Source organism: Cnephaeus nilssonii (assembly GCF_951640355.1).
Source record: "Cnephaeus nilssonii genome assembly, chromosome: 11".
Classification (NCBI taxonomy): Eukaryota; Metazoa; Chordata; class Mammalia; order Chiroptera; family Vespertilionidae; genus Cnephaeus; species Cnephaeus nilssonii.
Window position 1 is genome coordinate 36,578,913 of NC_137082.1, and position 27,478 is coordinate 36,606,390.

The 27,478-nt window shown below is 51.9% G+C and overlaps 3 protein-coding genes across 8 annotated transcripts in view; 1 reads left to right on the forward strand and 2 right to left on the reverse strand.

Moving 5' to 3' along the window:
- Positions 1–11,279, reverse strand: part of LOC307107488 (fer-1-like protein 4) — a gene marked incomplete at both ends in the record, with an annotated part of 29,737 nt that extends 18,458 nt beyond the window's left edge. The window contains 19 exon segments of the mRNA XM_079784724.1: positions 2,876–2,976; positions 3,407–3,527; positions 3,621–3,792; positions 3,990–4,098; positions 4,506–4,864; positions 5,478–5,664; positions 5,752–5,935; positions 6,035–6,194; positions 6,414–6,498; positions 6,579–6,641; positions 7,350–7,481; positions 7,613–7,673; positions 8,207–8,371; positions 8,658–8,699; positions 8,891–8,982; positions 10,169–10,268; positions 10,362–10,450; positions 10,871–10,926; positions 11,201–11,279. Of these exon segments, the coding sequence (XP_079640850.1) occupies positions 2,876–2,976; positions 3,407–3,527; positions 3,621–3,792; positions 3,990–4,098; positions 4,506–4,864; positions 5,478–5,664; positions 5,752–5,935; positions 6,035–6,194; positions 6,414–6,498; positions 6,579–6,641; positions 7,350–7,481; positions 7,613–7,673; positions 8,207–8,371; positions 8,658–8,699; positions 8,891–8,982; positions 10,169–10,268; positions 10,362–10,450; positions 10,871–10,926; positions 11,201–11,279 (2,357 nt within the window).
- Positions 11,280–14,587: 3,308 nt separating this feature from the next.
- Positions 14,588–20,303, forward strand: SPAG4 (sperm associated antigen 4). 3 transcript variants are annotated; one of them, XM_079784642.1, is made up of 12 exons: positions 14,588–14,950; positions 15,508–15,612; positions 15,860–15,926; positions 16,126–16,187; positions 16,411–16,454; positions 16,758–16,780; positions 16,865–17,009; positions 17,218–17,293; positions 17,462–17,577; positions 17,955–18,122; positions 18,596–18,685; positions 18,785–20,303. In XM_079784642.1, exons 1-12 carry the CDS (start codon positions 14,773–14,775, stop codon positions 18,932–18,934), a joined length of 1,224 nt encoding a protein of 407 aa, XP_079640768.1. In that variant the 5' UTR covers positions 14,588–14,772; the 3' UTR covers positions 18,935–20,303. The 3 variants fall into 3 exon arrangements, with proteins under 3 accessions (XP_079640768.1, XP_079640769.1, XP_079640770.1); XM_079784643.1 differs by having other exon boundaries at positions 16,901–17,009; XM_079784644.1 differs by lacking the exons at positions 16,126–16,187; positions 16,411–16,454 and having other exon boundaries at positions 15,860–15,912; positions 16,901–17,009.
- Positions 20,304–22,459: 2,156 nt separating this feature from the next.
- Positions 22,460–27,478, reverse strand: part of CPNE1 (copine 1) — a 39,825-nt gene continuing 34,806 nt past the window's right edge. For all 4 annotated transcript variants that reach the window (XM_079783768.1, XM_079783769.1, XM_079783767.1 and 1 more), the window contains 13 exons: positions 27,398–27,472; positions 27,235–27,306; positions 27,005–27,085; positions 26,739–26,828; positions 26,533–26,619; positions 26,345–26,431; positions 26,191–26,250; positions 25,978–26,111; positions 25,818–25,872; positions 25,524–25,575; positions 23,377–23,510; positions 23,003–23,239; positions 22,460–22,800 (listed from right to left, as the gene is read on the reverse strand). In XM_079783768.1, coding sequence (XP_079639894.1) covers positions 22,660–22,800; positions 23,003–23,239; positions 23,377–23,510; positions 25,524–25,575; positions 25,818–25,872; positions 25,978–26,111; positions 26,191–26,250; positions 26,345–26,431; positions 26,533–26,619; positions 26,739–26,828; positions 27,005–27,085; positions 27,235–27,306; positions 27,398–27,472 — 1,305 coding nt within the window. In that variant the 3' untranslated portion in view covers positions 22,460–22,659. The remainder of the gene's footprint in view (positions 22,801–23,002; positions 23,240–23,376; positions 23,511–25,523; positions 25,576–25,817; positions 25,873–25,977; positions 26,112–26,190; positions 26,251–26,344; positions 26,432–26,532; positions 26,620–26,738; positions 26,829–27,004; positions 27,086–27,234; positions 27,307–27,397; positions 27,473–27,478) is intronic.

The window sequence follows — 27,478 nt, forward strand, 5'->3', positions numbered from 1 at the left end:
TCCTTAGGTCCTGCCACCTAATAGATGCTCAAAAAATGTTTGTTGGGTAAAGTAAAATACTTTATGAAACATATTTTGGAAATGTTTTTACCCCCACTGATTTAAGTTTTTATTATGGAAATTTTCAAAAATATATGTGACTCTGAAAATTTTTCACTTAGTGGTGGTTCCATTGTGTAATGGTTAGCACTCTGGACTCTGAAAATTTTTCACTTAATACTAATCCAAAAGCTTACACTTTTAGCTTATTACTGTTCTTTGTTCCAAAAGCAAAAAGGAATCTAGGAACCTAGGAACATTTGCTATTGATTGAAAATTGACAGAAGAATCAAATCTTCTTGGCAAGATTCAGATCCACAAAATTGGATTCAGGGAAATTGGATCTAGTAGAAATAATAGCCACAAAAGAAAGCCACATTGGTTAAAGCTATAAATAGTGAAATATGATATGGGCAAATCTTTCACTGAAATGTCCCTGCCCAAGGATAATTTTTGTAATAAAATAATTTCATTTAAATAAAAGTGGAAATAGTTTAGTTTTACTGTATAGAAAATCAAGCAAGGAATTAAATTGAATTAAATGTGGTTGCTCTTTTGGAGGTATAGAGAATGGAGACAAAGAAGAGAGCTATACAATGAAGCATTTGGAACATTTAGAGGTTAAGAAGAGAGGGAGCCAGCAAAATTGATGAGGAGAAATGGTCAGGAATGCAGAAAGAAAACCAGAGTCATGAGAGTTAACAGCAGAGATTTTCAATAAGGAGGGTGGGTCAACTGTTCCACTGACCTACTGAAAGATTGAGTAAGGTGAGGACAGAAAAGTGACCACCTACGACCAGGCCCTTGGCTGAGTATTCCTCTTCCACACTACCTCTAAATGCTGGAGCTCTCAGGTCCTCAAATTTTTCTTTTCTCTGCTTCCTGGATGACCTTATCCAGTTCCATCTATGTACTTACAGCTCCAAATTTTTATTTCCAGCCTAGAACTCTCCACAGAACTCAGCTCATATAGCTAGCTGCCTAGCAGACATGTCCACTCATAAGTCTAATAGACATTTATGTCAAATTAAACATATCCAAAAATTAGCTTCTGATATTCGATTCTATCAGACCTTCTTCTCTTGTTTTCCATAGCTCAGTAAATAGCATCATCTACATAACTGTGCTAGCCAACATCTTGGGAGTTGTTCAATACTCTTCTTTGCACATTGCCTCATCCTCTACATATATCCATTAGCAAGTCCTAAGATACCATCTCCAAAGTCCAAAATTGCTCTTGAATCCATTCATGTCACTTTATGTCCACTGCAACCACCCTAGATTCAATTCATCATCAGTCACTTGGATTTTTACAATGCCCTCTTTAATAATCTCTCTGCTTCCTCTCTTATGTCATCCCTCCCCCATTGATTCTTTTCAAGATAAGTTAGAGCACATCCTTCTCTTTTCAGAACCTTTACTAGTAGTGGCTCTCCATCACACTCGGAGAAGAAGCCAAGGTCATTACAATGGTCTACGAGGCTCCCACGCTCCTCTCTAACCATCATCCCCCTTTCCCCCGACACCCTCCAGCCTTATCTATTCCGCTCACTCTGCTGCAATCACACTGCTCCCCTTGTTCCTCCTCAATCACCCCAGGCATGCTTCATCTCAGGGCCTTTCCACATGCTGTCCCTTATGCCTGGAACAGCCTCACAGACATGGTTTGCTCGTTCATCTTCTTCATGTCAACTTCAGTGTCATACTGTTCCCCCCTTTTAAAATCGAAACACCTCTCTCTAATACTTCCTTCCTTTATTTTCTCCCTAACACTTATCCTTATCATACTTCTTAAATTTCTACCTTTTTGTTTACATTTTTCCAGCCTCCACCCCATCACCACCACCAAAACATAAGTTTCAGGAATTTTAGTGGGCAAGAATGTTTTTTCACTGCTATTCCTATGCCCAAAACAGTGTCCGACATAGTAAGTGTCATGAATACTTATTGAATACATGGATTACTACCTCTTTTGAGAAGAGGATCCGAAAAACACTGACATACCTGGAGCGAGCAGCTTATAGAATTCATTCCAGATCAGTGAAGGTCAAAGATGGAAGTTACTGGGACAAGTTTATGTGGTTACATAATGACCTGGTAACTAAGGACCACTTGACTAATCCTTCCAGTAAGGGAGAGGAGATAAAATCAAGATCACAGCCCTAGCTGGTTTGGCTCAGTGGCTAGAGCATCAGCCTAAGGACTGAGGGTCCCAGGTTTGATTCAGGTCAAGGGCACACGCCTGGGTTGCGGGCTCAATCCCCAGTAGGGGGCGTGCAGAAGGCAGCTGATCAATGATTCTCTGTCATCATTGATGTTTTTATCTCTCTCCACCTCTCCCTTCCTCGCTGAAATCAATCAATCAATATATATATATATATATATATATATATATATATATATATATATATATATATTAAAAATCAAGATCACAGCTGTGGCTATGAGAACAAGGATACTTCCTGCGATGTAGCAGTGAGGAAGGAGAGTAGATGGATACAGAAACTGGCAAAGGTGGTAGGCAGGTTGGAGGAAGGTGAGGCTTCTGTTTTATCTGTGACACAGGAGAGGTTATTAGCTGGAACGAGTGTGGAGGAAAGGAGCAGGGGACATTTGAGGAGAGGAGGAGTAAAAGCATAAGATTCTAGGAGCATGGGAACGGAAGTTTATTGGAGGAGACTGATCTAATCCCCAATAATTTCCCTCAAACTTCCTCCATGGGGACAATCATCTCCTTCTCAGTCTTCTGTAAAGCTAAGCAAACGCAGCTTCCATCTGCCCTGAGTCCAAACAGCCGCCACCCTGGAGCGGGCACAGAGACAGGCTCTCAGCTCACCTGCTCCCGGCCACCAGCTCTTCCAACGCCTGCTTGAGTCGTGTGCAGGCGCCAGAGCCTGGCCTGCGCTGCAGACTCTCAACCTCCTGGAGCCCCTGGTCCTGCACAACCGAGCGAGAGGGTCAGAGTCCTGAGTCCCAGACTGGGACCTTCTTTAGACCAACCCCCACCCCAGGACCCCGCCCATTCACAGGGCACCGCTTCGCCCCGCCCCTTTTTGTCTTTAAGGGGTTGGTGGATCTGTTTTTTCTAGCACCCCTACTGGGCGGGATCCCCCAGTCGTTTTACCCATGCCTTCGCTGGCCCCTTCCTGGGTCCAACAATTCTGGATCCCTGAGCTCCCACAATTCTGGTCTCCTCAGTGCAGGCACGAGCTGTGCCCTTTGACCCTCTGGCCTTGCACCAGTCACACCGGTCCTGGCTCCCTGCCGCTCTGCCCATGAGCCCAGCTCCAGAGCTCCCTTCAAAGACCCTGGGCTCCCGGATGCCCCTAAGGCCCGACCTCTGCCGGTGGGCGCCCGCCTCACTCACCAGCCTCTCTGCCACTTTCCGCACACAGTTACTGCTCTGCAGGCGCCACGTGTGATTCTCCCAGCGGCTCCACACACGCACGCACGGTTTGCGGTGACGCAGGGGCAGGCACAGGTATGGCCTGGGCCGGGCGAAGAGGAGCAGAGGCTGTGCGGGGCAGTCCTGGGCCGTGGGGACCCCCAGTGCCCTCCTCCTAGCCACCAGGAATACTCACCCGCTGCCATCCATGGGTTCAGGCCGCTGAGCGGGGGTCCCCAGCTCCTCCTCCTGCACCAGCCTGACTCCCACCTCCGACTCCAGCAAAGGCTGCGCCGCCTCCTCCCCGTCCTCCATGCCCTCCCGGGTCCTGGGCCCTCGGCCCAATGGCTCCTCCCGGCCTGCGGGACCTGCCCAGACAGAACAGCGAGGGTCGGGAGGCACCTGGCTGAGGGGCTGACCCCTCCCTCAGCCTCCTCTGCTTCAATAGAAGTCAGCATCTATCCCTTACTGAAGGTTAACTGCCCCTTCCAGGAGCCTGAAGTCTGGAACAAGGGTGACCACCCTCAAACCCACGACCCTCGGAGGTTTCGGCGGGGCCACACACCAATGGAGATCTCGAAGATGACGGGCTGGGCGGCCAAGGCAGGGTCAATCATGGTGGCCTCGAAGAGCACGCCAAAAAGTAGGAAATCATCACAGGGCGCCAGGGCGTTCTGGGGAAGACAGTCAGGCTGGGGTCGGCCCCCCCTCCCCGGTTACAGCCCAGACTATGCTTGGCGGAAATGCCCACGGGAAGATATTGTCACCAAGGCCGGGAAGAATCCCTGCAGGCGTCCTCCCCCCCTCTCCGCCCCTTGCAGCCCTAACCCACTGGACCCGGGGCTTAGTTCTCCCTGGCCCACCTCCAACTGATCAGTCCGGCTTCCCCACAGTGTATATTTACAAGAGCTACACAAACTGCAGTCTTCACCCAGGTCCCGCAGTTGAGACACCCCCCCCCCCCACCATACACACACACACACACACACACACACACACACTTCTGTACTTAATGCCTTGGAGCCAGGCACGCTCCAGAGCTGAGGGTGATCCCGCTCCTTGGCTAAACTCCGGCCCCCACCTCCGGCAGCGGCAGCAATTCCTCCACTTCCACCTCCATCGCACCGGGAACCTCAGGCCCGCCAGCGCTGGAGCTGGCATCCAGGTGCTGGTGCATCCTCGTTGGGGTCTGGCCCCGCCTGGCTTTCTTCTTCTTTCCCATGAGCTTGGACAACCTGGACCCCTGCGGGGCCTGGAGAGGCTCAGGTTCAGTCCTCCCTTCCAACACCTCCATGGACACAGCCACCAGCAGGCGGCCACGGAACCAAACGCCTTGGCCACGGCCTTCGTTGAGATTCTGAAGACCGTCCCGGATTCCCCCAGCCGGGGGCGAGCCATACAGAGGCACCCAGGCTGGACCGAAGGTGGGGTTAAACCCCGCTGTGGGCGACAAGAGCCGTGTTTTGGAGAGGAACATGGGGCGGGTGGGTACTAAGTCAGTCTACGCTCTACACCCTTATTTCCTGCAGGTTCGAGGGAGCGGGGTGTCCGTTTGGGCCTCTGGGAGGGAAGTCTGCGTACAGCTGCGGACGGACAGCCATGGGCCACCACCTGGGAGAACTTCTAACCCAGCTGGGTTCGAAGGTGCTGCCTACAGTTGGCGTCCAGGCCCTAGGGGCGGGGCCAGGGGCGGAGAGGTGGAGTCCGGATTGGGGCCGAGCCACAGGTGATCCCGTTAGGGGCTAGGGTGAATGAATGGATAATGTGGATTTGCTTGTCCGAGTAAATCTGTAGGGAGCACAGGGCTGGAGTGGTTCCTGGAGACGCAGCTTTAGTTAGGATTCTGTCCACGGAGCCAGCCAAGGTTGGGGTTTGTAGCCTGGGGGCGACAGGTGAGTCTCCGCAGGGAGGAGCCCTCGCGGAGCACAGTTAGTCCTGTGGGGCGGGCCCGGCTTTCTGAGCGAAGGATGGGGGTGGCCGTGGGGGGGGAGGGCGGGACCCAGGGCAGACAGGGCCCAGGTGGAAGCGTCAGGCGTCCACCGGCTGCGCTCACCCGCGCGGCCCGGGTGTGAGATCTGCTTCAGGTCCAGCACGTGCGTGGCCAGGGCCACATCGACCAGGGGCGCGTCGTCCCTCAGCTGCAAACGAAGGCCGCGCGTCAGCGGCGGGAAAAGCTCCACGAAGCTCAGCTGCTCGTTCCACTCGGGCGCCGCCGCCTCCCCGCGCACCGACGTCTCGCCCTGAGCGCGGAGGCGAGGACAGGTGGAGAGGGGTCGGCGTGGGGTTAGGGGCTGAGCCTCGGCCGCGTGGGGACAGGAGGGACTTACCTGCTGGCCCAGGAAAGACACTCGCACGTAGGGGTCCACGAGGACGCGCTGGTCGTGCAGGGCGCGGGCCAGGCTGCCCAGCAGCCCGGGGCGCAGCGCGGGGAGCCCCTCGGCGCGGTACACCCGCACGCGCAGCCGCGCCCACGGCCTCTCGGCCGGCACCCGGCGCGGCAGGAGCAGGTTCCTAGGGGCGGGGCCGCTGAGAAGCCAGAGTCTCCGCCCCTTTACGTCCCGCAGGCCGTGCCCCCCTCCGACCCTTCCCTTCCCACATCACCCCGCTCACTTCTCGATGTCTGAGCTGTGCCCCGGGCCCAGGGGTGGCAGCGGAGGAGGCAAATCGCCGCGCGCCCTCAGGGACAACGTGACCTTGACGAAGCCTTTGGTCCCGGCGCGAGTGTCCCGGGGGTCGTACAGCGGAGCCCATTTCTGGTAGAAGTGGCCCTCTGGGGGCGGAGGGGCGGGCCGGGGGTCAAAGGAGAAACGCGGGTACGAGGGGCGCTTAGACAATGGCTGGGGTTCCTGTCCAGCTCAGTGGGGGGGGAACAGGAGTGTGGGGAAGTCAGCGCTCGGAAGCGATTGCTGTCTGACAAGGATCCGTGCCCAGACAAGGTCGGTTTCTCTGGGCCTTGCAGATAAGCTTCAACGAGGGACCGGATCAGTACCTGGCTGATCAAAGATAATGCCCAAGTCCATCCTGAAGGTGCCGATTCGGGTGGCCATGAAGGGGAGGGTCTGCGAATGGAAAGCCTGGGGAAAGGGGCGTTAGTCCTGGAGGTCCGGCATCCCCTCCCTTGTCTAACAGAAACCTCTCACCCCAACCCCCTCACCGTGATCTCCAGCAGCAAATCTTGGAGGTGAAGTCGGGTCTCGTGAAATTCGAACAAGAAATACTGGGTTGAAGTGGGGAAACAAGAAAGATGAGAGAAGGTTATATGTGAAAGGTCCACACCAGCTGGGCTCTGCCTCTTGCAAGGAAATGCTCTACTTACACCTACACCCCCACCCCACGGCTCCCCTTTGCACCCTTCCCATTGAACTTTAGGCCTAGCACTTGACTCAAGTCCACCTAGGCCAGTGGTCGGCAAACTCATTAGTCAACAGAGCCAAATATCAACAGTACAACGATTGAAATTTCTTTTTTTAAAAAATATATTTTATTGATTTTTTACAGAGAGGAAGGGAGAGGGATAGAGAGTTAGAAACATCGGTGAGAGAGAATCATTGATCAGCTGCCTCCTGCACATCTCCCACTGGGGATGTGCCTGCAACCCAGGTACATGCCCTTGACCGGAATCGAACCTGGGACCCTTCAGTCCGCAGGCCGACACTCTATCCACTGAGCCAAACCAGTTAGGGCTGAAATTTTGAGAGCCAAATTTTTTTAACTTAAACTTCTTCTAACGCCACTTCTTCAAAATAGACTCACCCAGGCCGTGGTATTTTGTGGAAGAGCTACACTCAAGGGGCCCAAGAGCCGCATGTGGCTCGCGAGCCGCGGTTTGCCGACCACGGACCTAGGCCATGCTCCCACTGCAGACAGTTATTTGTTTGGGTCCCATCTGTTCTCCTAGGCCTCCCTCCATCTAGGTCACACCCACCTCATTGTAGAAAGGGCAATTTGTCCCGCGCTGTGTAGTGGTCACTCGGCGCTGCTCCCCAACACGCACAGCCACATAGGGGTTAATGTTGACTCCCACCAGCTTCTGGGCCTCCAGCACGGTGACCCCCACCTGAAGGGTGCAGAGGAGGAGACAAGGAAGTCAAGCCTACCAAGGGGTGGGAGGGTGGGGAGGGGGGATAACCTCCCGCGGTGGAGGGCAGGTGGTTTCCAAAGGGTTAAGGCCGGCAAGGAGAGTAGTACCTGGAAGTCCTGGGCCCTGGACACCTGGAAGGGATCCCTTCGGGATAGGCCCCGGGTTCGGCTGAGGGAAGGGACATGATCAGGTATGACTTCATTTCCGCCCACCACCACACCTACAGTCTTGTTCAATGCTTGAAATAGATCTCCTCTTCCTCTGAACTTTAGGATTTTGAATCCTTCTGGTCTCATCTTGCCCCCATCTCAACACCCATAATTTGATTCATTCCTGGGGCCCTAAAGCCATTCATTCATTCAACAAAGATTTATTGAGGACCTCCTATGTGCCAACACTCTTCTAGGCACTGGGACACTGCAGTGACAAAAAGACACATTTCTTGCCCTCATCAAGTTTTCATCACCTACCTGGGTTCCATAAGCAGTATGTAAGTCAGTATAACTGTGTATCTATGTGGCCATGTCTATGCCTAGGAGTAAGTGACCATTAACCCCAGGATACCCATTCCTCACCCATATCCTGGAACCAAGAATTTGTGAGAATGGATGGACACTAGGCCTGCTTGTATGAGCAAGTGTGGTTGACACACTGGTAGGGTGTGGGAGCAGGTGTGCAGGATGTACAAGTGTACAAGTTACCTCTTGAGGGGACTGAACACGACGCCAGAAAGCTCCACATCAGGCTCATCTTCCAGCTCCAGCTCCAGCTCCAGCTCATTGTCCTCATCGTCCTGCTGAGCTAGGCCTTGAGCTAGCCTGCAGCCCAATGCCACAGCCCGCCGCTCCAGCCGGGCCTCCCCAGGCCTGATAGGAAGAGCCCTCAAGGGACATGTCTGGGACCTATCTCTGGGTACCCCTTAACTTCCCTGACCCTAGAACTGACCTCTGATCCTGAGACTAACCCCACTGATCCCAGGACTGACCCCTAACCTGAGGCATTTCTAGTTCCAGAATTGACTCCTGATCCTGGGACTGACTTCTAACCCTGGAATTGATCCAGTACTCATCCCAGACCCCGGAACTGACCCACATCGCTGGTTCTTAATCTGAAGAGTGACCTGGTGACCCAAGGTCATCCCCACATGCTTACTCTAGCTCCCGGAAACCCACGTTGGGGATGACCAGCTCCGAGCTGGGAAGAAAACAAATGAAGGAAATGAAAGGGCCAGGCCTGAGTACAGAGCTGCACGCTGGGCAGCATGAGGGCCAAGGTCACCATATCCAGCAGACCCAGAGTGGAACTGGGCACCACTTCTCCCTTCCCAAGGCCTACCTGGGTGGGGACGACCAGGCCTTGCTTAGGTTTGGAGGGTAATGATTTACCTGTCCCGAGTGGGTGCCCCAAAGCCTTCCTCTGCCCAGGCTCCAGTTGCACCCTCTGGGGGCTGGTACTTCAGGTCAAGCTCCACCTGGATCTGCAACCAGATACACAGTGTGCCCCAGGGCCCCTCAAACTGCCACGGGGCTAAGAGAAGCCCAAGGACAATGCCTTTTACCCCACCTATAAACAAAGACCCTCCTGGCCTGCATCTGTGGTGACCTGTGATTCCTCTCTGACCATTACTAATATGGACTACTCACAACCTATTAAGAACTTACCATGTGCAAGTTATCTCTTGAAGGGGCCAAACAGGACTCCAAAATTCTCTCATTACCCTGGGAAATCCATTACTGTGGCCTTCACAGCTGAGCATGGTCTGGCCCCTGCAAACCTTTTCAGCCCCATCTCTTAGGATCTGCTCCTGCCCTGCCCTCCAGTTATGTACCGTCAGGGCACTGGGCTTTTGCCCTTGCCAGTTCTTCTGCCTGGAACAATCTCTCCTCTTAGTTAACTCCTGCCATCCTTCATTCCCAAGCTCAAGCACTGCTTCCTCGGGGAACCTATTCTGACTCCCAAATAGACCACATCCCTCTGTTATACACTCTCCAAGCCCCCTACCAGCTCTTTTGTAAGACTGGCCAGTGGCAATTTTACACTTATTTGTGTGGGTATTTGTTTAATATTTGCCTCTCTTTTAGCTACAGCGCTCTAAGAGAGCAAACTGTTATCTGGCTTTGCTCACCACTCAATCCTCATTGGTCAGCTCAGCACTTGGCTTATGATGACAGTTCAACAAATGATGACAGACTGAATGAAAAGCTCATTCTGTATGATTCCACAGAATGTAAATGAGGAAACAGCCTAAGGAAATTAAATAACTTGTTCAAGTTCTCAGCTGGGGAATGGTAGATCTGGTATTTGAACCCAGGTCCGTTTCTACCAGGCTCTACTGACCCCCATGACACACCAGGAAAATCTAGCCAACTTTATCTTTGTCTCCCGCAAGAATTGCGCCTGGGGCAGGGAGCAGCACAGGACGTCTTACCTTTCCCCACTGTCACATCCCTGCCCTCAGAGCCCATGTGGGACTTCAGCAGGGGCTGCAATGAAAGGAGCCCTGGCCCCCGGGGCGGCGGGGGGGGGCGGAGGGGGGAGAGAATGCGGAGGGGAAGGGGTTTACCACTCCTCTCTGGGTCTAGTTTTTCCCCTCTGAGAAATGTAATCTATTCAGAGGGACTCTGAGGCTTGGGGGTGGCTGGCTAGGGGCTGGTGGGACTCACCGGGGACACTTGCAGATTCTTATCCACTAGGGCCTCCTGCAGCACCAAATGCCCAGCACTCTGTAGCTGCTGTAAGGAAATCACCAGGGTCCCCAGAGACCTGTGGGTGTGGCATGGAGCAGAAGAGTGACCGGGAGAATGGCCCCCAGCCCCCAGCCCCACCTGCATCCTTGACTTCCCGAGACCTGCTCACCTGGAGCTGAACACACGGCTGCAGTTGACCACCTGCACAGACAGACACTCCCCAGCCAGCGGAGCCCCGTAGTGTGGCCAACGGAACAGCTGGGGATAGGAGGAACCTTATGACACCCAAAGCTGGGCTGACCCTCACCCCCAGTCCAGAGCCTATACCCAACATTGAAACAGGAGCCAACCCTCCAAACTTGGAGCCAAGCTATGACTGATCTTTCAAACTTGGAATCTCCTTCCCCACCACCCCCCCGCCCTCGCCGGACCCCCCCTCCCCGCCCCCGCAACATGGGGTTGACTCCAAACTAGGCTGATCTGGGAAAACTATCAATCAAAACCCTGCATCTTAATTCTGATTTGTCTCAAGCTGGGTCTGACCTCTCAAGCTTGAGACTGACCCCCACCTCCTGAGACTACACCTCTCAAAACCCAGGAATGAACCCTCCAACCCCGGGATGGACTTAGATGGGGCACAGACCAGCTTTTCCCCATCCAGGACTCAACCTCACCGACCTCACCGATATCTGCTTCTTGGCCACAGTGAATAATCCTTGTTTTCTGGGTAAAACCTGCTCAGAATTGAATCTAGTCATTTACCACCCCCTCCCCATGAAAAAATCACACACACACACACACACACACAATCCTTGGCCCAGAGTCCAGTCCCCCTGGACTCACTTTTAAAGAAAGGTAGAAGATAGAGAGGGAAGGAGGCACAGAGTTGGATATTGGGCTAGGGGAGACAGGGAACAGGCTATAGAGATACCTAGGGATGGGTCTGGGGGCCATGGGTCTGGGGGCTTCCCCATTCCAAAAATTCTTAGCACACCCTGCAAGTCTCACCCCGAAAGCTGAGCCTCACTTGTCGGTCATGAGTTCCCGGCAGCCCGGTCAGTCGCCGCACACACACAGTCAGAGCCATCGTCCCAGTGCCACTGGCTCTACCTCTACCCTCCTGCCCACCTTCCCACACACCTGAATCGCCTCTGAGTCACTGGACTCACCCAGCAGGTTTCAGCAATCCCTGCCCTTTAGTCAAACACACAGACAGCAGGCTTGGGGGTCATAGGTGGGGAAGGAGTGGGAGGACTGCGAGATGGGTGTAAGGTCCCTCTGGTCAGCTCAGTCCTCCCTCCCTGCACCAACTTTAGCCTCCATCCTGCATTCTTGTGTGGTGGGAGCTGGGACCCGGTGGAGATGGAGGCAAGAGGAGAAGATAGGACCCTAGTTTGGTCCAGCTAGCCTATGTGGCTTTCAGGGCATGGGACCTCATGTAGTTAGTTCCTCATTCACCTCTTTGTCCTCAATGCCAAGCTCATGCTCTGGTTACATTGTAGACCCTCAAAACACTGACTGAGCCTGGCTGGTGTGGCTCAGTGATTGAGCATTGACCCACGCACCAAGAGGTCACTAATTTGATTCCTGGTCAGGGCATATGCCCGGGTTGTGGGCTCGATCCGCAGTCAGGGGTGTGCAGGAGGCAGCCAATCAATATTTCTCCCTCATTGATGTCTCTCTCTCTCTTTCTCTCTCTCTCTCTCTCTCTCTCTCTCTCTCTCTCTCTCTCTCTCTCTCCCGTTTCCTCCTCTCTAAAAATCATTACAAATATATTTTTTAAAACACTGGCTGACTAAATGGGTAGGTTAATAGATGCACTCCGTAGCCCCCAGCATTAGTACTGTAGGCACTCAACACATTTATTGAATTAACGAGTGATTGAATATGTCCTTTGCTTGCACATAACAGGTGTTCAAAAGCACTTCTTAACCAGAAGCCAGAGGTCCTTGAGGTTTACTAGTGGGACTATAGATGAACTTCAGGGAGTCAACAAACTTAAAATTATCTGTAGAATATTGAGCACGTGTGCATTTTTCTGGACACATAACTCCTAGCTTAGGATAATAACCCTTAAACAGATGTGTAGTGCTTTTATTAAATGTATGAAGGAATTAATGTATCTTGTAGACTGAACCAGTGGGTGACAAGAACTACGTTCATCCAATTAATCATTCTACTCAATGGCACCTCCTATGTGCAGGACTTGTGTTATGACACCCCGAGAAAAAGGGTTTGCAGCCAGAGGTGAATTGGGCATGTTCTCTGTCTTCCAGTGGCTTTGTGGACTCCAACATCAAACATAGCCCAGAAAGACTGCAGTCCCCATCAGAACAGAAACAAGTCAGTCTGGGTTGCTTGGAGGAGGGAGGCCAGGGAGCATTTAAAGCGGGCGTTGAGGACAGGAGCTGAGCAGAGATGGATACCCAGGCAGCGCGGAGGAATGCAGGGTGTGTTCCTGGATCTGTGATTGGTTCAGTTTGGCCTTCGTGTAAGGTATGTGCTGGCCAGCCGCAGCAGATAAGATTAGACCGTCAGGATCTGGGCCTTGTTGTGTGGCTTTGAGCCAGATATGGTCCCTTCTTGTGCTTCAGCTTCTCTGCTTCAATACTGGGGCTCGGAAGTCCTGTGCTACCCATTTCCCAAGTGTTAGGTATCAAATATGAACACCAGGCAACAGGCATGGGTTGTTCTGTTTCTAAGCAAGATCCAGGTTAGACCTCAGGCCCCCAGATGTGGCGGGAGGGCTTCATCTCCCCATTTGACAGGTGGGGACACTGTGACCCCCAGAGGGGGGACCAGAATTCTTAGCTTGCAGTGCCTTGGCCTTCCCCTTTCTTCTTCCCCTGAGCTCCGTGGCATCTGGTCAAGCAGGTGTTGATGCCATTCCTCTGGAACCTAGCCCTCCCTTCTGGGCTGGAACACAGCCTGGCAGGTTTTCTCCCGGCCTCAACCCCTCTACGAACTGCCACTTCCACTTTCTACTATTCCAAAGAAGATGGGATGTAGTGGAAAGAGTACTGGGTTTTGGAATTCTAATCTCTATCACCCACTGTGTGGTTTTAGGAACGCCTTTCCCCTCTCTGGACCTGTGTGCCTAGCTGTGCAACGTGCACAGGACTCACTGTATTGCTTGCAAAGCATGTTCCTTAATCAGGACCACACATGTGGTCATTAAAAATGCATATTCCTGCCCAGCCAGCATGGCTCAGTGGCTGATCAATGATTCCCTCTCATCATTGATGTTTCTACCTCTCTCTCCCTCTCCCTTCCTCTCTGAACTCAATAAAAAATATTTTATTTTTTTAAAATATATTTTTATTGAGTTCAGAGAGGAAGGGAAAGGAAGAGAGAGATAGAAACATCAATGATGAGAGGGAATCATTGATCGGCTGCCTCCTGCACGCCCCCTACTGGGGACCGAGCCCGCAACCCGGGCATGTGCCCTTGATGGGAATAGAACCTGGGACCCTTGAGTCCACAGGCGGACGCTCTATCCACTGAGCCAAACCAGCTAGGGCTCAATAAAACATATTTTAAAAATAAAAATGCACATTCCTGCACCCACTCTAGAGATGCTGAAGTAGAATCTCAAGGTGTACCTGGGAACCTGAATCTCTATGTGCTGCTGCACAGGAGTCTGTGAACCTCGGGTCTCTTGGCTGCGGCCAACTGTGATTTCCCCATTCCCTTCTCCGCGACTCAGGTGGTTGGTTTGCCCGTGGGTATGATGACTGGTGGGTGGGTACTGAATTCTCACCCCACAGACCCCTAGGGAATATAGGTCGGGGGGGGGGGGGGCGGGGAGAGACCCACAGATCCCGCTGATGTCAGAGTTCTCAAGGCCTCGTGACTAGGATGAGAGGAGGGGCCTGAAGGGTTTGCAAAGCAAAAGAGACCAGATTATTCAGAAGCCCCCTGGGCCGAAACCGGTTTGGCTCAGTGGATAGAGCGTCGGCCTGCGGACTGCAAGGTCCCAGGTTCGATTCCGGTCAAGGGCATGTACATTGGTTGCGGGCACATCCCCAGTGGGTGGTGTGCAGGAGGCAGCTGATTGTTTCTCTCTCATGATGTTTCTAGCTCTCTCTCTCCTTTCCTCTCTGTAAAAAATCAATAAAATAAAAAAAAAGAAGTCCCCCGGGTGACCCCTTGCCCCTGCTTAACACTCATTCATTCGTAACTATTTGAGAACCTATGACGCCTGTGGAAGGTGCCAGGGGATGTAGAAAAACAGAAATTCTTTTAAGCCGAGCGCAGTTTCAGCGGGGTGCTCTGGGGAGTGCTGTGATGTCACGGCTCTGACCCGGGCAAGAAGCAGGCCGCCGACTGCCGCGGCTCCCGGCGACGTCACGATGAGCTCTGTGACGCGGGGCCCCGGCGTTCCGCGGAGAGCGCGGGGCCCTCTGTGAGGTCAGCGGGCCGGCTCAGAAACGCGGGACGGGGCTGGTCTGGCTGCGGGGCCCGCCGGCGGCACGCAGGCTCCGCGGGGTCCCGGCGGCGCGCACCCGCTGAGGGAGGGCCGAGGGCTTGGCGTTGCGGCGGCGACTTTGGCGTCCGTGCGGCGGCGGCGCGGAGCCAGGATGCGGCGGAGCCCTCGCCCGGGCTCGGCCGCGTCCCCGCACAAGCACACGCCCAACTTCTATAGCGACAACAGCAACAGCTCAGTGAGCACCACCTCGGGGGACAGCAGCGGCCATCGGTCAGCTGGGCCGGGGCCCGGGGAGCCCGAGGGCAGGAGAGCCCAGGGCTCGAGCTGCGGTGAGCCCGCCTTGAGCTCAGGAGTGCCCGGAGGAACCGCACGGGCCGGAAGCTCTCGGCAGAAGCCGGCGCTGCGGAGCCACAGTGCGCCGACCGCCGATGGCGCGGCAACCGTGAGGGGCGGGGCCTCGGGTGCGGGCGGGGTCGAACCCGGGTAAGCCGCGGGAGGGGACGGGGGGCAGGCCGGGCAGGGCTGGGCACGGAACCGGGACAAAACTAGATCTGGGCGCCGGCTAACGGGCGGGGCTCCTAGGGTGCCGAGGGGAGACCCTCATGCTGTGATGGACGGCCCAGGGGAGAGAGGAGGAAGTCCTGCGATTGGGTACCGCGGAGGCGGGGCCTCTGTTAGCCGGGGCCCCGCACCCAGACCCAAAGCTGGGGGCGGGACCAACACGTGGAGGGCGTGCCCTGCGGGGCGGGCCGCTGGGACCGGGAGGCGGTGGGACCGGAGCCTGGGAGACGGCCGGGCCTCTGGGCTGGGGAGCCTGCGTCTGGGTCTCGGGGAAAGAGCGAGCCTGCAGTGCGCAAGGCCCAATGGAGCCCTTGGGCTCCCGCAGAACCGGCTGGCTCTCCCGTGGTCTCTGAGGAGCAGTTCAACCTTCTCTCCACCCTGGATCTGAGGCAGGAGATGCAGTCCCCGCGAGTTGTCAAGAGCTTCCTGAGTAGGTGCCCGGCTAGCCCGGATGCCCTCTAACCCTCCAGCTCCCCGCCCCGAATTCCAGTTCCTGTCGCGGGGACCCCCGTTCTCCCGTTCTCAGTCCGCAGCCCAGGCCTGAGTCGACAGCCCCTCCTCTGAGCCCAGATTCACTCTCTTCGCTCCCATCTAGTTCTCCTGCCCCAACCCTCTTCACCGCTACCCTTCTCTGAGCTGCGGCCCCGCCGTCTCTGAGCCCCTTCTCCTCTCCCCAGGCCCACTTTGCCAGGTGCTGAGCGTGTTTGTATCCCTGCTAGGAGACGTGCTGGTCAGTGTGTACAGGTCAGAGGGAGGAAAGGGGGAGCCCCCGGGGGCTGCTCTTTGGAGGAGGTGGGGAGCGGGCTCCACACGGCTGAGCTCTGAGCCAGTTCAGACCTGGTTGCGTCGTGTCCATAGGAGTTTGCTGGATCTAAGAGCCTGGGGTGGGGGGCTGTGGGGTTCACTAGGGTCCAGGGGCCTCAGCCTCCCTCCGGTTCTTCAGGGAAGTCTGTTCCATTCGCTTCCTGCTCACGGCTGTGTCCCTGCTGAGCCTCTTTCTGACAGGTGAGGTGGTGAATTCCCTGGGGCCCCAGCCCTGGAGGCTTTGGCGCCAAACCAGGCGCCTTTGCTCCTATATCCCTCTGCCCCTCCAGCTCTCCACAGTCTCCTCCAGAGCCCTGTAGTCCCCCATCAGACTCAAACCCCTCAGCCTCTTCTTCATTGTCCTTTATGCCAGAGAAACCCTGTCCCCCTTCCTTCCCCTGAGACCACCCCCCTCTTTCTCCAGCACTCGGGTGGGGTGTCCTGTACCTGGTCCCTCCTTTGGAGAGTGTGAGTCCGGGAAACTGTGTCCCGGGGTGGGCGGGTGGCAGGCTTTGAAACTGGAGATTGTGGGGGTGTCCCTTGGGCTGCTGGGAGGAGGGGGCAGTGCTGGAAGAGCTGGATATAAATAGGAGATTTCTGAGATTGTGCCCAGAGCTGCTTGAGGGTCTCTGGGGGGTCCTGGAAGGTCAGGGGAGGGCGTGGCAGTCCTCAAAAGGAAGGCCCTTTGAGTCTGGCTGCTCTCAGACTGAAGTGAGACAAGGGGGTGGGTGGGAACTGAGCAGCGCTGTGTTTTGTCCCTCCCTCCAACAGGAACCTGAGCTGCTGACGATAAGGTGAAAGATGGCACCTGGGGTGTGGAATTGGGGGACTCACAGTTGCTCCTGTGGAGGGGCTTACGGGAAGTGTCCCGGGAACAGGGAGCCAACCACACTGTGCCAACCTCCCGCCTGCAGCGAGTACCACGAGCGCGTGCGCACCCAGGGGCAGCAGCTGCAGCAGCTGCAGGCCGAGCTGGATCAGCTCCACAAGGAGGTGTCCAGCGTCCGCGCAGCCAACAGCGAGGTGAGCCCTGCCGCCAGCCGCTCTTACCGCCAGGACCTAGGGGTGCCCAAGAGCTCCGCCTGCTGCACAGCCCCGTTCGCTGGGCCCTGAACCTTAAAGCCCTCCCTGCCCCAGAGCCCCAACTTCGTGATTTCTCTCGGGGCCACACAGTCCATACCAGACAACTCTAAAATCAGCCCGCAAGCCCCGTCCTCCCCCCTCTTTTCAGAGAGTGGCCAAGCTCGTATTCCAGAGGCTGAATGAGGACTTTGTTCGAAAACCCGACTATGCGCTGAGCTCTGTGGGTAAGACCCACAGACACCGAGAAACGGAGACAGAGACACGGAAAGAGACGCAGACATGGACAGAGACCTATACACAGGACGGACCCTAGGAGTCCGACCTCCGACAGACCCTGACCCAGCTGTTGGTCCGGCCTGGGCGTCTGAGTGGCTGCTTCTCCCCTGTTCCAGGAGCCTCCATCGACCTAGAGAAGACATCGCGTGACTACGAGGACGCAAACAGCGCCTACTTCTGGAATCGCTTCAGCTTCTGGAACTTTGCGCGGCCGCCCATGGTTATCCTGGAGGTGGGCCTGGAACCCGGATCCCGCCCCGGGACTGGGGGCGGGACGCTGGGGAAAGAACCCGATAGCTCTCTGGAGGTGGGGCCCAGCTGAGCCGGGATGGGGGCGGGGCCGGGGCGGGGCCCTGCGGGGCCAATGGGCCGGGCTGGAGGCCGGGCCCGGCGTGGCGGAAGCTCCTTCCGCTGAGAAAACTGGCCAGAGGTAGGGGGAAGGATCTGTCTAAGCAGGTGCTCGGGCTGGAGGTGGAGGACTGAGCCAGGCGGAAGACGAAGTCGAGCTGAGAGCGCTGCCACTGTGACCCCATGGTCAGGCTGGAGAAGGGCAAAGTCGCTCGGTCTGCGGATTCTGATCGACCGACCGACTGTCCTGTCCGATTGCAGCCGGATGTGTTCCCTGGGAATTGCTGGGCTTTTGAGGGCGACCAGGGCCAGGTGGTGATCCGGCTGCCGGGTCGTGTGCAGCTGAGCGACATTACCCTGCAGCATCCTCCTCCCAGTGTGGCACACACCGGCGGGGCCAACAGCGCCCCCCGCGATTTCGCAGTCTACGTGAGTGGGACTGAGGCCAAGGAGGTGGGGGATTTTGCTTAGAAAGCACCAGGCACTCATGAAAACTGGTGCCAGCGAGTCTTCGCTTGCGCATCTATAAAATGGAAATACCATTTGCCTGTCAGGGCTGCCATAGGTTATAAGTAATTACAGCCATATCCAAATACTAATTGTGGTTTAATGGGCGCTAACTCTGTGCTTTATCACCTTGCAGTTACACAACTTACTATATCCCTTGTACAGATGAGAAAAGTAATGCTTAGAAAGGGGGCCTTACTTGCCCAAAGTCACAGTTAACAATTGGCCAGACTACAAATTGCAGCCCACATTCCACACTACACTATCCCAACACCAAAACATAAATAAGAGCATGCATACAGCTACTAACACATACATAGTAGGTCCCCAACAGTTGCTTTCTCCCTCCTCCACCTGTGCCTCACTGTTCCTTCATTTCACTCTTCACCTACCAGGGCCTCCAGGTTGATGATGAGACGGAAGTCTTCCTGGGGAAATTCACCTTCGACGTGGAGAAATCTGAGATTCAGACTTTCCGCCTACAGGTGTGTTTGTCTCTGAGGATGAGGGTGCCCAGGGAGTGGGCCAGGGAGGGAAGGTTGGGGAGGAAGGCAGTCCTTGGCACAATCCATTTGTCTTCCCAGAATGACCCCCCAACTGCCTTTCCCAAGGTGAAGATACAGATTCTAAGCAACTGGGGTCACCCCCATTTCACATGCTTGTATCGAGTGCGAGCCCATGGCATGAGAACCTCGGAGGAAGCAGGGGACAGTGCCACAGGGGGGCCCAATTAAACATGCTGATTGTTAAAACAGAGTGGAGGTCTGTGCTGAAAGAAGCTGGAGCAGTGCTGGAGGGTCTGCTGGGAGCTCTGGTTGCCTTTGGTATAGATATATGATAAGGGGTCTCCTTCCCAATGCACCCCCTCTCTTCTTGGAGAAGTCCAGGTCGATACAGTAGCAGCAGCTCACGTTTATGGGTGTGTTTCCATGTAAGAGAGATGGTACTTTGGACATTGCACACATTATCTAACTAACCCTCACAACCGCAAAGGGGAAAACCACTCAAGGTCATATACCTAGGGAAGAACAGCATCACAGAGGCACCCAAGCCCACCAAGCCCACCTTCCTCCAGAGGCCACCCTTTTACCTGCGGAGCTGCCAGGCAGCCTGAAGCCATGCTTGTGAGCCTGTTCCCACTCCCAGCCTCTGGGAAAGCCTCTTTTCCTCAGGTAAACACTCAAAAACTGAGACTTGAGAACCTCGAGGAAGCATCTAAGTCAGAGTTGATGCAGGCCAGGCAGCCCCTATTCAGGTTATCTTCACTGAGACCTCAATGCCCAACTCAATACTAGGCAGAGTACAGATGGTCTAGTGTTCACCAGTCTCTGCCCTCAAGAAGCCTGATAGGAAAGAGAGGATGCTCCAGAAACGGCAATTCATTCACTGATCCAAGAATTCATTAAAAAAGTAGAATTAGAGGAATAAAAGATGGAGACAGTCATCAAAGGATTAAGGAGTTCTACCTGGGCAGAGCAGAAAAGGGTGACAGTATCAGCAAAGACACAGACAGCATCTTGGCTGTTAAAATCCTTCCCCGTGCCCTAACTGGTTTGGCTCAGTGGCTAGAGCACTGGCCTGCGAACTGAAAGGTCCCGGGTTCTATTCCAGTCAAGGGCATGTACCTTGGTTGCAGGCACATCCCCAGTAGGAGGTGTGCAGGAGGCAGCTGATAGTTGTTTCTCTCCCATCAATGTTTCTAACTGTATCCCTCTCCCTTCCCCTCTAAAAAAAAAAAATCAACAAAATATATTTAAAAATTAAAAAAATTGAAAGTGAAACTTCAGCTCTACAAATCACTTTAAAAAATCCTTCTCCGTGTATTCATGTTTTGGAAGAACATACACACTATTAACAGTGGTAACCCTCTAGGAAGTGGAATGGAGCACATATCCATCTGTTAATTTGGGGGGTACTTTGTAATATGAAGACAAAGGAAAAGGGTTCTCAAACGGCCTTAAGCCTAAAGTTAGAAATATGAACTCTAATACAGCTTTTCTGGAGGGCAATTTCACAATAGGAACCAAAAGCCTTAAAATCTGTATACTCTTAATCACTGCAATTCCATCTTTATGGATCCAAAGGATACACAGATGTAATCAAAGAAAATACTTGAAAATTATTTTTATTGATTTATAGAGAGAGGAAGGGAGAGGGAGAAAGAGAAACATCAGTTGCCTGCTGTATGCACCCTGACCGGGACCAAACCCACAACTTGGGCATGTGCCCTGACCAGAAATAGAGAACCAGCAACCTCTCAGAGAACAGGATGATGCCCAGCCAATTGAGTCACATTAGCCAGGGCCGAAGAAAATACTTTTAAGAATGTTCATCACACTGTTTGTAAAGAAAAAAAATCAAAATAGTATCTAAGAAGATAAATCATGCTACAAAAATTATATGTAGCCAATGGAAATGGTAATATAAGGTAATGTTATAGAAAGTAATTAATGATATATGACTAATTTCTTTAAAAGCAAACTAGACTGTCCTGGCCATCATCCCATGCACCAAAAGGTTGCAGTTCAATCCCTGGTCAGGGTGAAGGTGGGAGGCAACCAAGTAATATTTCTCTCACATCAATGTTTCCCTCCCTCCCTTCCTCTCTCCTTTCTTCCTCCCCTAAAATAAATAAATCAAGCATATCCTTGGATGAGGATTTAAAAAAAAAAAAAAAAAAAGAGGCAAGCTAGACTGGTATACATAAAAAAATTTAAACTTCTATATGAAAAGAGTTCTATAGACCAAAAGATACTATACAATAAACAAAAAAAAAAAGAGTGTCCTGGGAAGAAATATTTTCAACATGTAAAGAAAGAACTGAATAATTATAAAATAAAGGCTATAAAAACCTATAAATACATGGCTTAGTTGGTTGAGTGTGGTCCAGTGTACCAAGAGGTTGCTGGTTTGTTGCTGGTCAGGGCACATGCCCAGATTGTAGGCTTGATCCCCAATAGGGGGCATGCAGGAGGCAACAGATTGGTGGTTCTCTCTCATTGATCTTTTTCTCTCCCTCTCTCTCTAAAAAAAAATCAATAAAAATATATTAAAAGACTAAAAATACAAACATATAAATAGGCTATCCATAAGAAATAAAATTCAAGGCCGTGGCTGAATAGCTCAGTTGGTTAGAGCAGTGGTTGGCAAACTCATGAGTCAACAGAGCCAAATATCAACAGTACAACGATTGAAATTTCTTTTGAGAGCCAAATTTTTTAAACTTAAACTTCTTCTAACGCCACTTCTTCAAAATAGACTCGCCCAGGCCGTGGTATTTTGTGAAGAGCCACACTCAAGGGGCCAAAGAGCTGCATGTGGCTCACGAGCCGCAGTTTGCCAACCACGGGGTTAGAGTGTCATCCCCGTACACCAAGGTACAAATCGATGTTTCTCTGTTTCTCTTTCTCCTTCTCTCTCTCTCAAATCAATGCATTTAAAGAAAATAAAATTCATAAAAACATATGAAATAACGTTCATAACTAAATTCAAACTAAATTACTTTATTTTATATTATTATTATTGCCTGTCAGATTAACAGAAGGGGTAAAACACTTGCTATCGAGGGCAATTTACAATATTAAAAATTTAAAGAAATGTTTTTATTGGTATTTTAGAGAGGGGAGAGGGAGACAGAAACATTGATGAGAGAGAAACATCACCAATGGGCTGCCTCCTGCATGCCCTCCATAGGGGATTGAGCCCGCAATCCAGGCATGTGCCCTGTCTGGGAATTGAACCTGTGGCCTCTTGGTTCCTGAGTTGATGCTCAACTGCTGAGCCACACTGGCCAGGCACAATATTCAACTTTTAAATATACTGACTTAACATTTCCATTTCAAGGAACAAATCCTTCAGAAACACCCCTGTAAATGCTGTTAAAAAAATTCAGGCTTGTGGCCTATTTTAGGACTAGAACTTCCACTGCTCCCTCCCCAGGAGATCTAGCATAGCCCTTGCTCCATCTTAAAGCCCATCCCTTCCCTAATACTTTCCACCTTGTCCTGCGTCTCCAGCTCAGTTCCGCTCTGAGACAGGGCAGGCTGGGTATTTGGTTTACATTCAATCTTTGTATTTTCAAAAATAGAGTCAATGTCCCTAGATATCTAGCTAGGAATACCCTATTTCTTTGAGTGAGGCTATTAGGTAAGAGGCATCCTTCATTCAATCTCTAAAGTCAACAAACAGGCTCAGAGAGAAGCAAACATGGCTAATAGCAGATTCCCACCCAAAAACACACGGAGTGGTTGACAAAGCAGTGGTCATCATTGGTCTTTATTGAATGAGGGGCTCCAGGGGCAAAAAGGTACAATCAGGAGCAGCAATAGCAGGAGCAAATATAAAAGTATAAAATATAAAGTGCTAGCACTGAGGAGTGTGTGCAGGGGTGGGCACTGGTGCATATGGACCTTGGGGACACAGGGCTGAGGATGAGCCATAACCTATCCTCCAGGAGAATCTAGGGCTGAGGGGCCTGTGCAGGGCCCTTGGCTGGGAGTAGAAGCGGCTTGCATGGGGCCCAACCTTGGGCCTTGAAGTAGGAGACCAGCTGTCCAGGTACTTCTGCAAGCACAGTCTGTGCCAATGCCTCCCGAGGAGCCTGCCCAGAGAGAGGGGCAAGGTCAGCTGTACCCATAACAGCTTCCCAAGGCCCACATATTATACCCACAAAGGGATAGAAAACCCAACACCCAACCCTGCCCCAGACTTAGATGAAAGGGTATCTCTAACCTCTTACATCAGGGAAAGGTAGAAGGGTACACTCCCAGATCTGGCCTGTCCCCCAGCTTGCCCCCACTCACATTCTGAAAGCGGCGGTAGGGCACAAACTGCACTATGTCACGGGCAGCTCCCTCCCCGGAACGTGTGCGCAGGGGTCCACCATCAGCATCCAGCTGCTCCATGGCCTCGAAGTCAGCACCACCCACACCCACAATGATCACTGACATGGGCAGGTGAGAGGCACGAACTACAGCCTCACGTGTGGCCTCCACATCAGTCACAGCACCGTCAGTTAGCAGCAACAGCACGAAGTATTGCTGGGGACAAATGGATTCATATTCTGAGTAAGACCTTTTAAACACCCCAGCCACACATTCCCACACTGACAAGAGCCCTAAAGGGAGCCACTGACTGAGACCATCCCAACACCACCACCAACTCCCACAACTCTCACCGAGGCAGTCCTCTGTTGTGCAGCCTGAGCTGCAAACCTGGCTACATGGTTGATGATGGGTGCAAAATTGGTGGGGCCATAGAGGCGAACTTGGGGCAGGGCTTGACGGTAGGCATCCACAATACCCTGGATACCTAGAGAAGAAGGGCAAAAAACACTATAAAATACTGGTCCACTCGGGACTGAGCCAGTCCTGACATCACCCCATCCTGGGTGAGGAGATTTGGGAACCTGGTGCATTTCATTCAATCACCCTGGTAACCCAGGGTACTTAATCTTATCCTACAGATGAGGAAAGTAAGGCCAAAGACAGGGGGACACTTGCCCTATATCAGAGCTTGAATTAAAACCCAGATTAGGGGAATACCCTGAAAAATCCAAGACAGTTGAGCATCAAATTAAAATTCAATAAGATAATGAATTACAATCCATTTAATAAAATATTAAATAATGAGAGATAAGGGAAAGCTCTTCCTTAATAAAAGTAGAAGGATTACAAAATAATTTGACAATCAGAGATAATTGATTCAGGTAAGGATCATCAATGGATGCTACAACTAGAAGGGGTAAAAGATGAGTAATTAGATATTTGTATAAAAAGATACTTATTCATTACAAAGAGAAAAACAGTACTTGCACAGCAGGGAAACCTGGTAGACTCTACCGTAACCAAGCGATCAAAATTAACATGTCTGGTAATAGGATAAATCAACATCATGTGCCTCCTGATGTGGTGCACCAAGAAGAAAGCACAGCATCACTTCTGCAGTATTCCCACCAAAAACGCATAATCTGAATCTAATAATGAAAAAATATCAGGTAAACCCAAACTGAGGGGCATTCTACAAATTATCTAGCCTGTAATCTTAAACAATGTGAATATCATGAAAGGCATGAACTGAAGAACACAAAACAATTGAATGCAACATGTGACCTAAGATTTTCTTTTACTGTAAAAGACAAGGACAATTGAAGAGAGAGAGAAAAAAAAAGAGAAAAAAGACAGGAAAATTGGCTAAGTTTGAATAAATTCTATAGATTGGATAATAGTATTGAAGTTAATTTTCTGATTTTGAGAATTGTACTGTGGTTATATAAGAGTGTCTTTGATTTTAGGAAACACATACTGAAATAAAGGTCCATGTGCATGATTTTTTACCCATTTACTACAATTCTCAAACATTTCAGAAAAAAAAGTGTGTGTGTGTGTGTGTGTGTGTATATGTAGTATATATATATATATATTTCGAGAAAGAGAGAGAGAGAGAGAACTTGAGTGAGAGAATAACAAAGAAGTGTGGTGAAATGTTCATGTTTTGGGTAATCTGGGTAAAGGTAAACAACAGTCCCTGTGACCCAGGCCCTGACCCCTGAGCTCCAATGACGTGAACCCCCTATAAATATTCTTATAACTTTTCTATAAGTCTGAACTCATGTAAAAAAAAAAAAAAAAAAAAGGCAGATTAGGTAAAGTTTTTCACTTTGGCTTGTTGCCCATAAAGTGTAGCTGAGGCCCTAGCCAGTTTGGCTCAGTGGATAGAGCGTCAGCCTTCGGACTGAAGGGTCCCAGGTTCAATTCTGGTCAAGGGCCCATGCCTGAGTTGCGGGCTCAATCCCCAGTGGGAGGGCATGTAGGAGGCAGCCAATCAATAGTTCTCTCTCATGGATATTTCTAACTCTCCCTCTCCCTTCCTCTCTGAAGTCAATAAAAATATGTATTTTTAAAAAAAGAGCAGCTGGAGAGCCACAAGGTTTGGCCCTTTTTAGACAAAAGAGCTCAGGGGATAAAGCACCCTGAAAAGAGCTGATGCCTTTTTTTCTAGGCAAAGAGTATACTATAACAGCCACCATTTTTTTTAGAGAGCAATTCTTATGTACCAGGCTTATTGCTTCAAACTTTACACACATCCTCTCCTTAAATATTCAATATCCTACAATATTGTAATCCTACAGCACACAGATGCTAAGCAAATGGCCCCAAAACACATGGTTAGTAAGTGGCAGGATGAAGGTTTGACTCCAGAGGTCTATCTCTAAAATCCATTCTTCGGAACAATGGAGTCCACTCTCTCTTGCCACCACAGGCTTGGCCCTCTAGGTGTGAACAGATCTGCCTTATTCATTAACAAAGAGAAATGGGGACTTACCTGTACAGTAGGGGTTACTGGGGTTGAAGTTCAAGGCAAATTCATGGGAGACCTGAGGGCAAGAATTAAAATGAGCTCTTGCCCCTATGATCACCTTTTTACTCAGCAAAAGGGCATCATGGTATGTACAAGCATCAAATAGGAGCTATTTAGTCCTGAGCACTTGCTGTACACATGCCTGTAGGGTTGTAATCATGCATAAAGCTGGGTGCCAGACAGCAAGTGCACTGCATCCCCAAAAATCATGACTCTGAAATGGAAAACACAAGTATGATAGGGGAAGAGAGTACTCACCTGCCAGTCCGGAGGCACCTGGGCCCCAAATCCAAATGCAGGGAACATCTTGTCCCTGTAGAAGGACAGTGAATTGGGGAAGAGGCAGTGAGGACACTGTCAGCCCGGAGACTGAGGCATCTGCAGGGAGTGAGGATGGGCAAGAGGAGCAGCTACTCACGAGTCATAGTCCTGAACCACGCAGCCCACACTCCACAGTGCTGTCAAATACTCATTGACCCCTGTTGGGCTCAGGTAGTGCAGGGAGTCAGGTGAAGAGGGGTCTCCATTGGAGCCTGTAAAGTCCACGCCCACCTAGGAGGATAAGAGGAGGGAAGCTGAAGGCCACCTTGAGCCCCAGATGGGTTCTCTTGCTCCTAGTAAAGCAACTTACAGTAAAGTTGATTTGACAGCCTCCCATCACATAGTCCAGGAATGAATACTCTGTTTCTACCTGCAGATGAAACCAGGGTCATGACTGAGGTAAAGGGGTTGGGGCCATGGAACTCAGGGGGCAGAGCCTGGGTCTCATGGGTTATTAGTCTCACTTGGCAAATCTTGACACGGATAGTTCCAGAGTTCTTGTAGCTTTTCTTTTTCTGCTGTTTCTCAGGGTGGATGCATTCAAACTCAACCTGGTGAGGAAGGAAAAATTAGGGTAGGAAACTCAGAGCATCAGCCAAAACGGAAGTAAAGCTGCCCTGCCCTCTTCTCCCGGAGCAGGGCCAGCACTCACCGGGGCTGCTTGCAGCTGGGCCAAGCTGGTGTGGAAGGCACCAATGAGATCATGTGAACCATCACTGTCGTAGTCTGAGCATCGCACCTGGGGGGGGGGGGGGGAGTGTGTATGTATATAAAGAACAGGAGGTAGGTGCCAGGTAAGAATAAATCCTCCCTGGACTCTCTGCCCCCATTCAGTAACTCAAGAGGCCAGCTCCTCACCTGAATTTGTGTGCTGGGGTCTCCCCCACAGAAATGCTGAAGGGGAACAGAGAAGCGCTTCCACGTAGGGTTCAGGTTGTTCTTGATTACCTGAAGGTGAAGAAAGGGCCAGGCCTCCAGGGAACTGTGGGACTGTGTGTGGGGAGCTGCCATCCTTTCTCCACCCAAACGTCGTATCTCTTTCTCCCTGTGTTCTAAACCTTGGAGGTCATAAGCCCCAGGAGATTCTCTCTTACCCACCCCACCCAATCCCAGGGTTCTCCCACCTCAGATCTGTATGTCAGGTGCCATTTCCCGTCACCCTGGCGGAAGAACTCCAAGAATGGATCTGATTTCCCCAGGAAGTCCTGTCAATGCCACAGAGACCTGTTGTAAGATTAAGGGAGAAACCACCACTATGCCAGACCTCTGTCCCCGCCTCGGCCTCCGTCACACCACGCCAGTCTTCTTAATTCTTGGGGTAGGAGAGAGCCCCCAGGACCCCTTCCACACACACCTTCTTATCCAGGTTTCTGGCCTCCACCTCCATGGTCACTACACGACTATCCTTCAGCTCCTGAGCTGAGACCTAGGTGAGGGGGGGAGGGAGATGGTATCACTTCATGAATTCCTCATTAACGTCAAATCCCCGACTCCACCCTTACAGAGTTCTTTCTTACAGTGATGGTCCCCTGCCCAGCAGGTTTTCCAGGCTTCAGCATCAAGGGTAGAGTTAGTATCTGGCTGGACACAATCTGGAG

Bases quoted from the DNA above. Each gene is read 5' to 3' on its own strand.
- SPAG4 (XM_079784642.1), top strand. From the start codon at position 14,773: ATGCGGCGGAGCCCTCGCCCGGGCTCGGCCGCGTCCCCGCACAAGCAC. The intron at 14,951-15,507 runs GTGAGCCCGCCT...GGGCTCCCGCAG, and splicing joins AGCCCAGGGCTCGAGCTGCG to AACCGGCTGGCTCTCCCGTG. The intron at 15,927-16,125 runs GTCAGAGGGAGG...CCGGTTCTTCAG, and splicing joins GTGCTGGTCAGTGTGTACAG to GGAAGTCTGTTCCATTCGCT.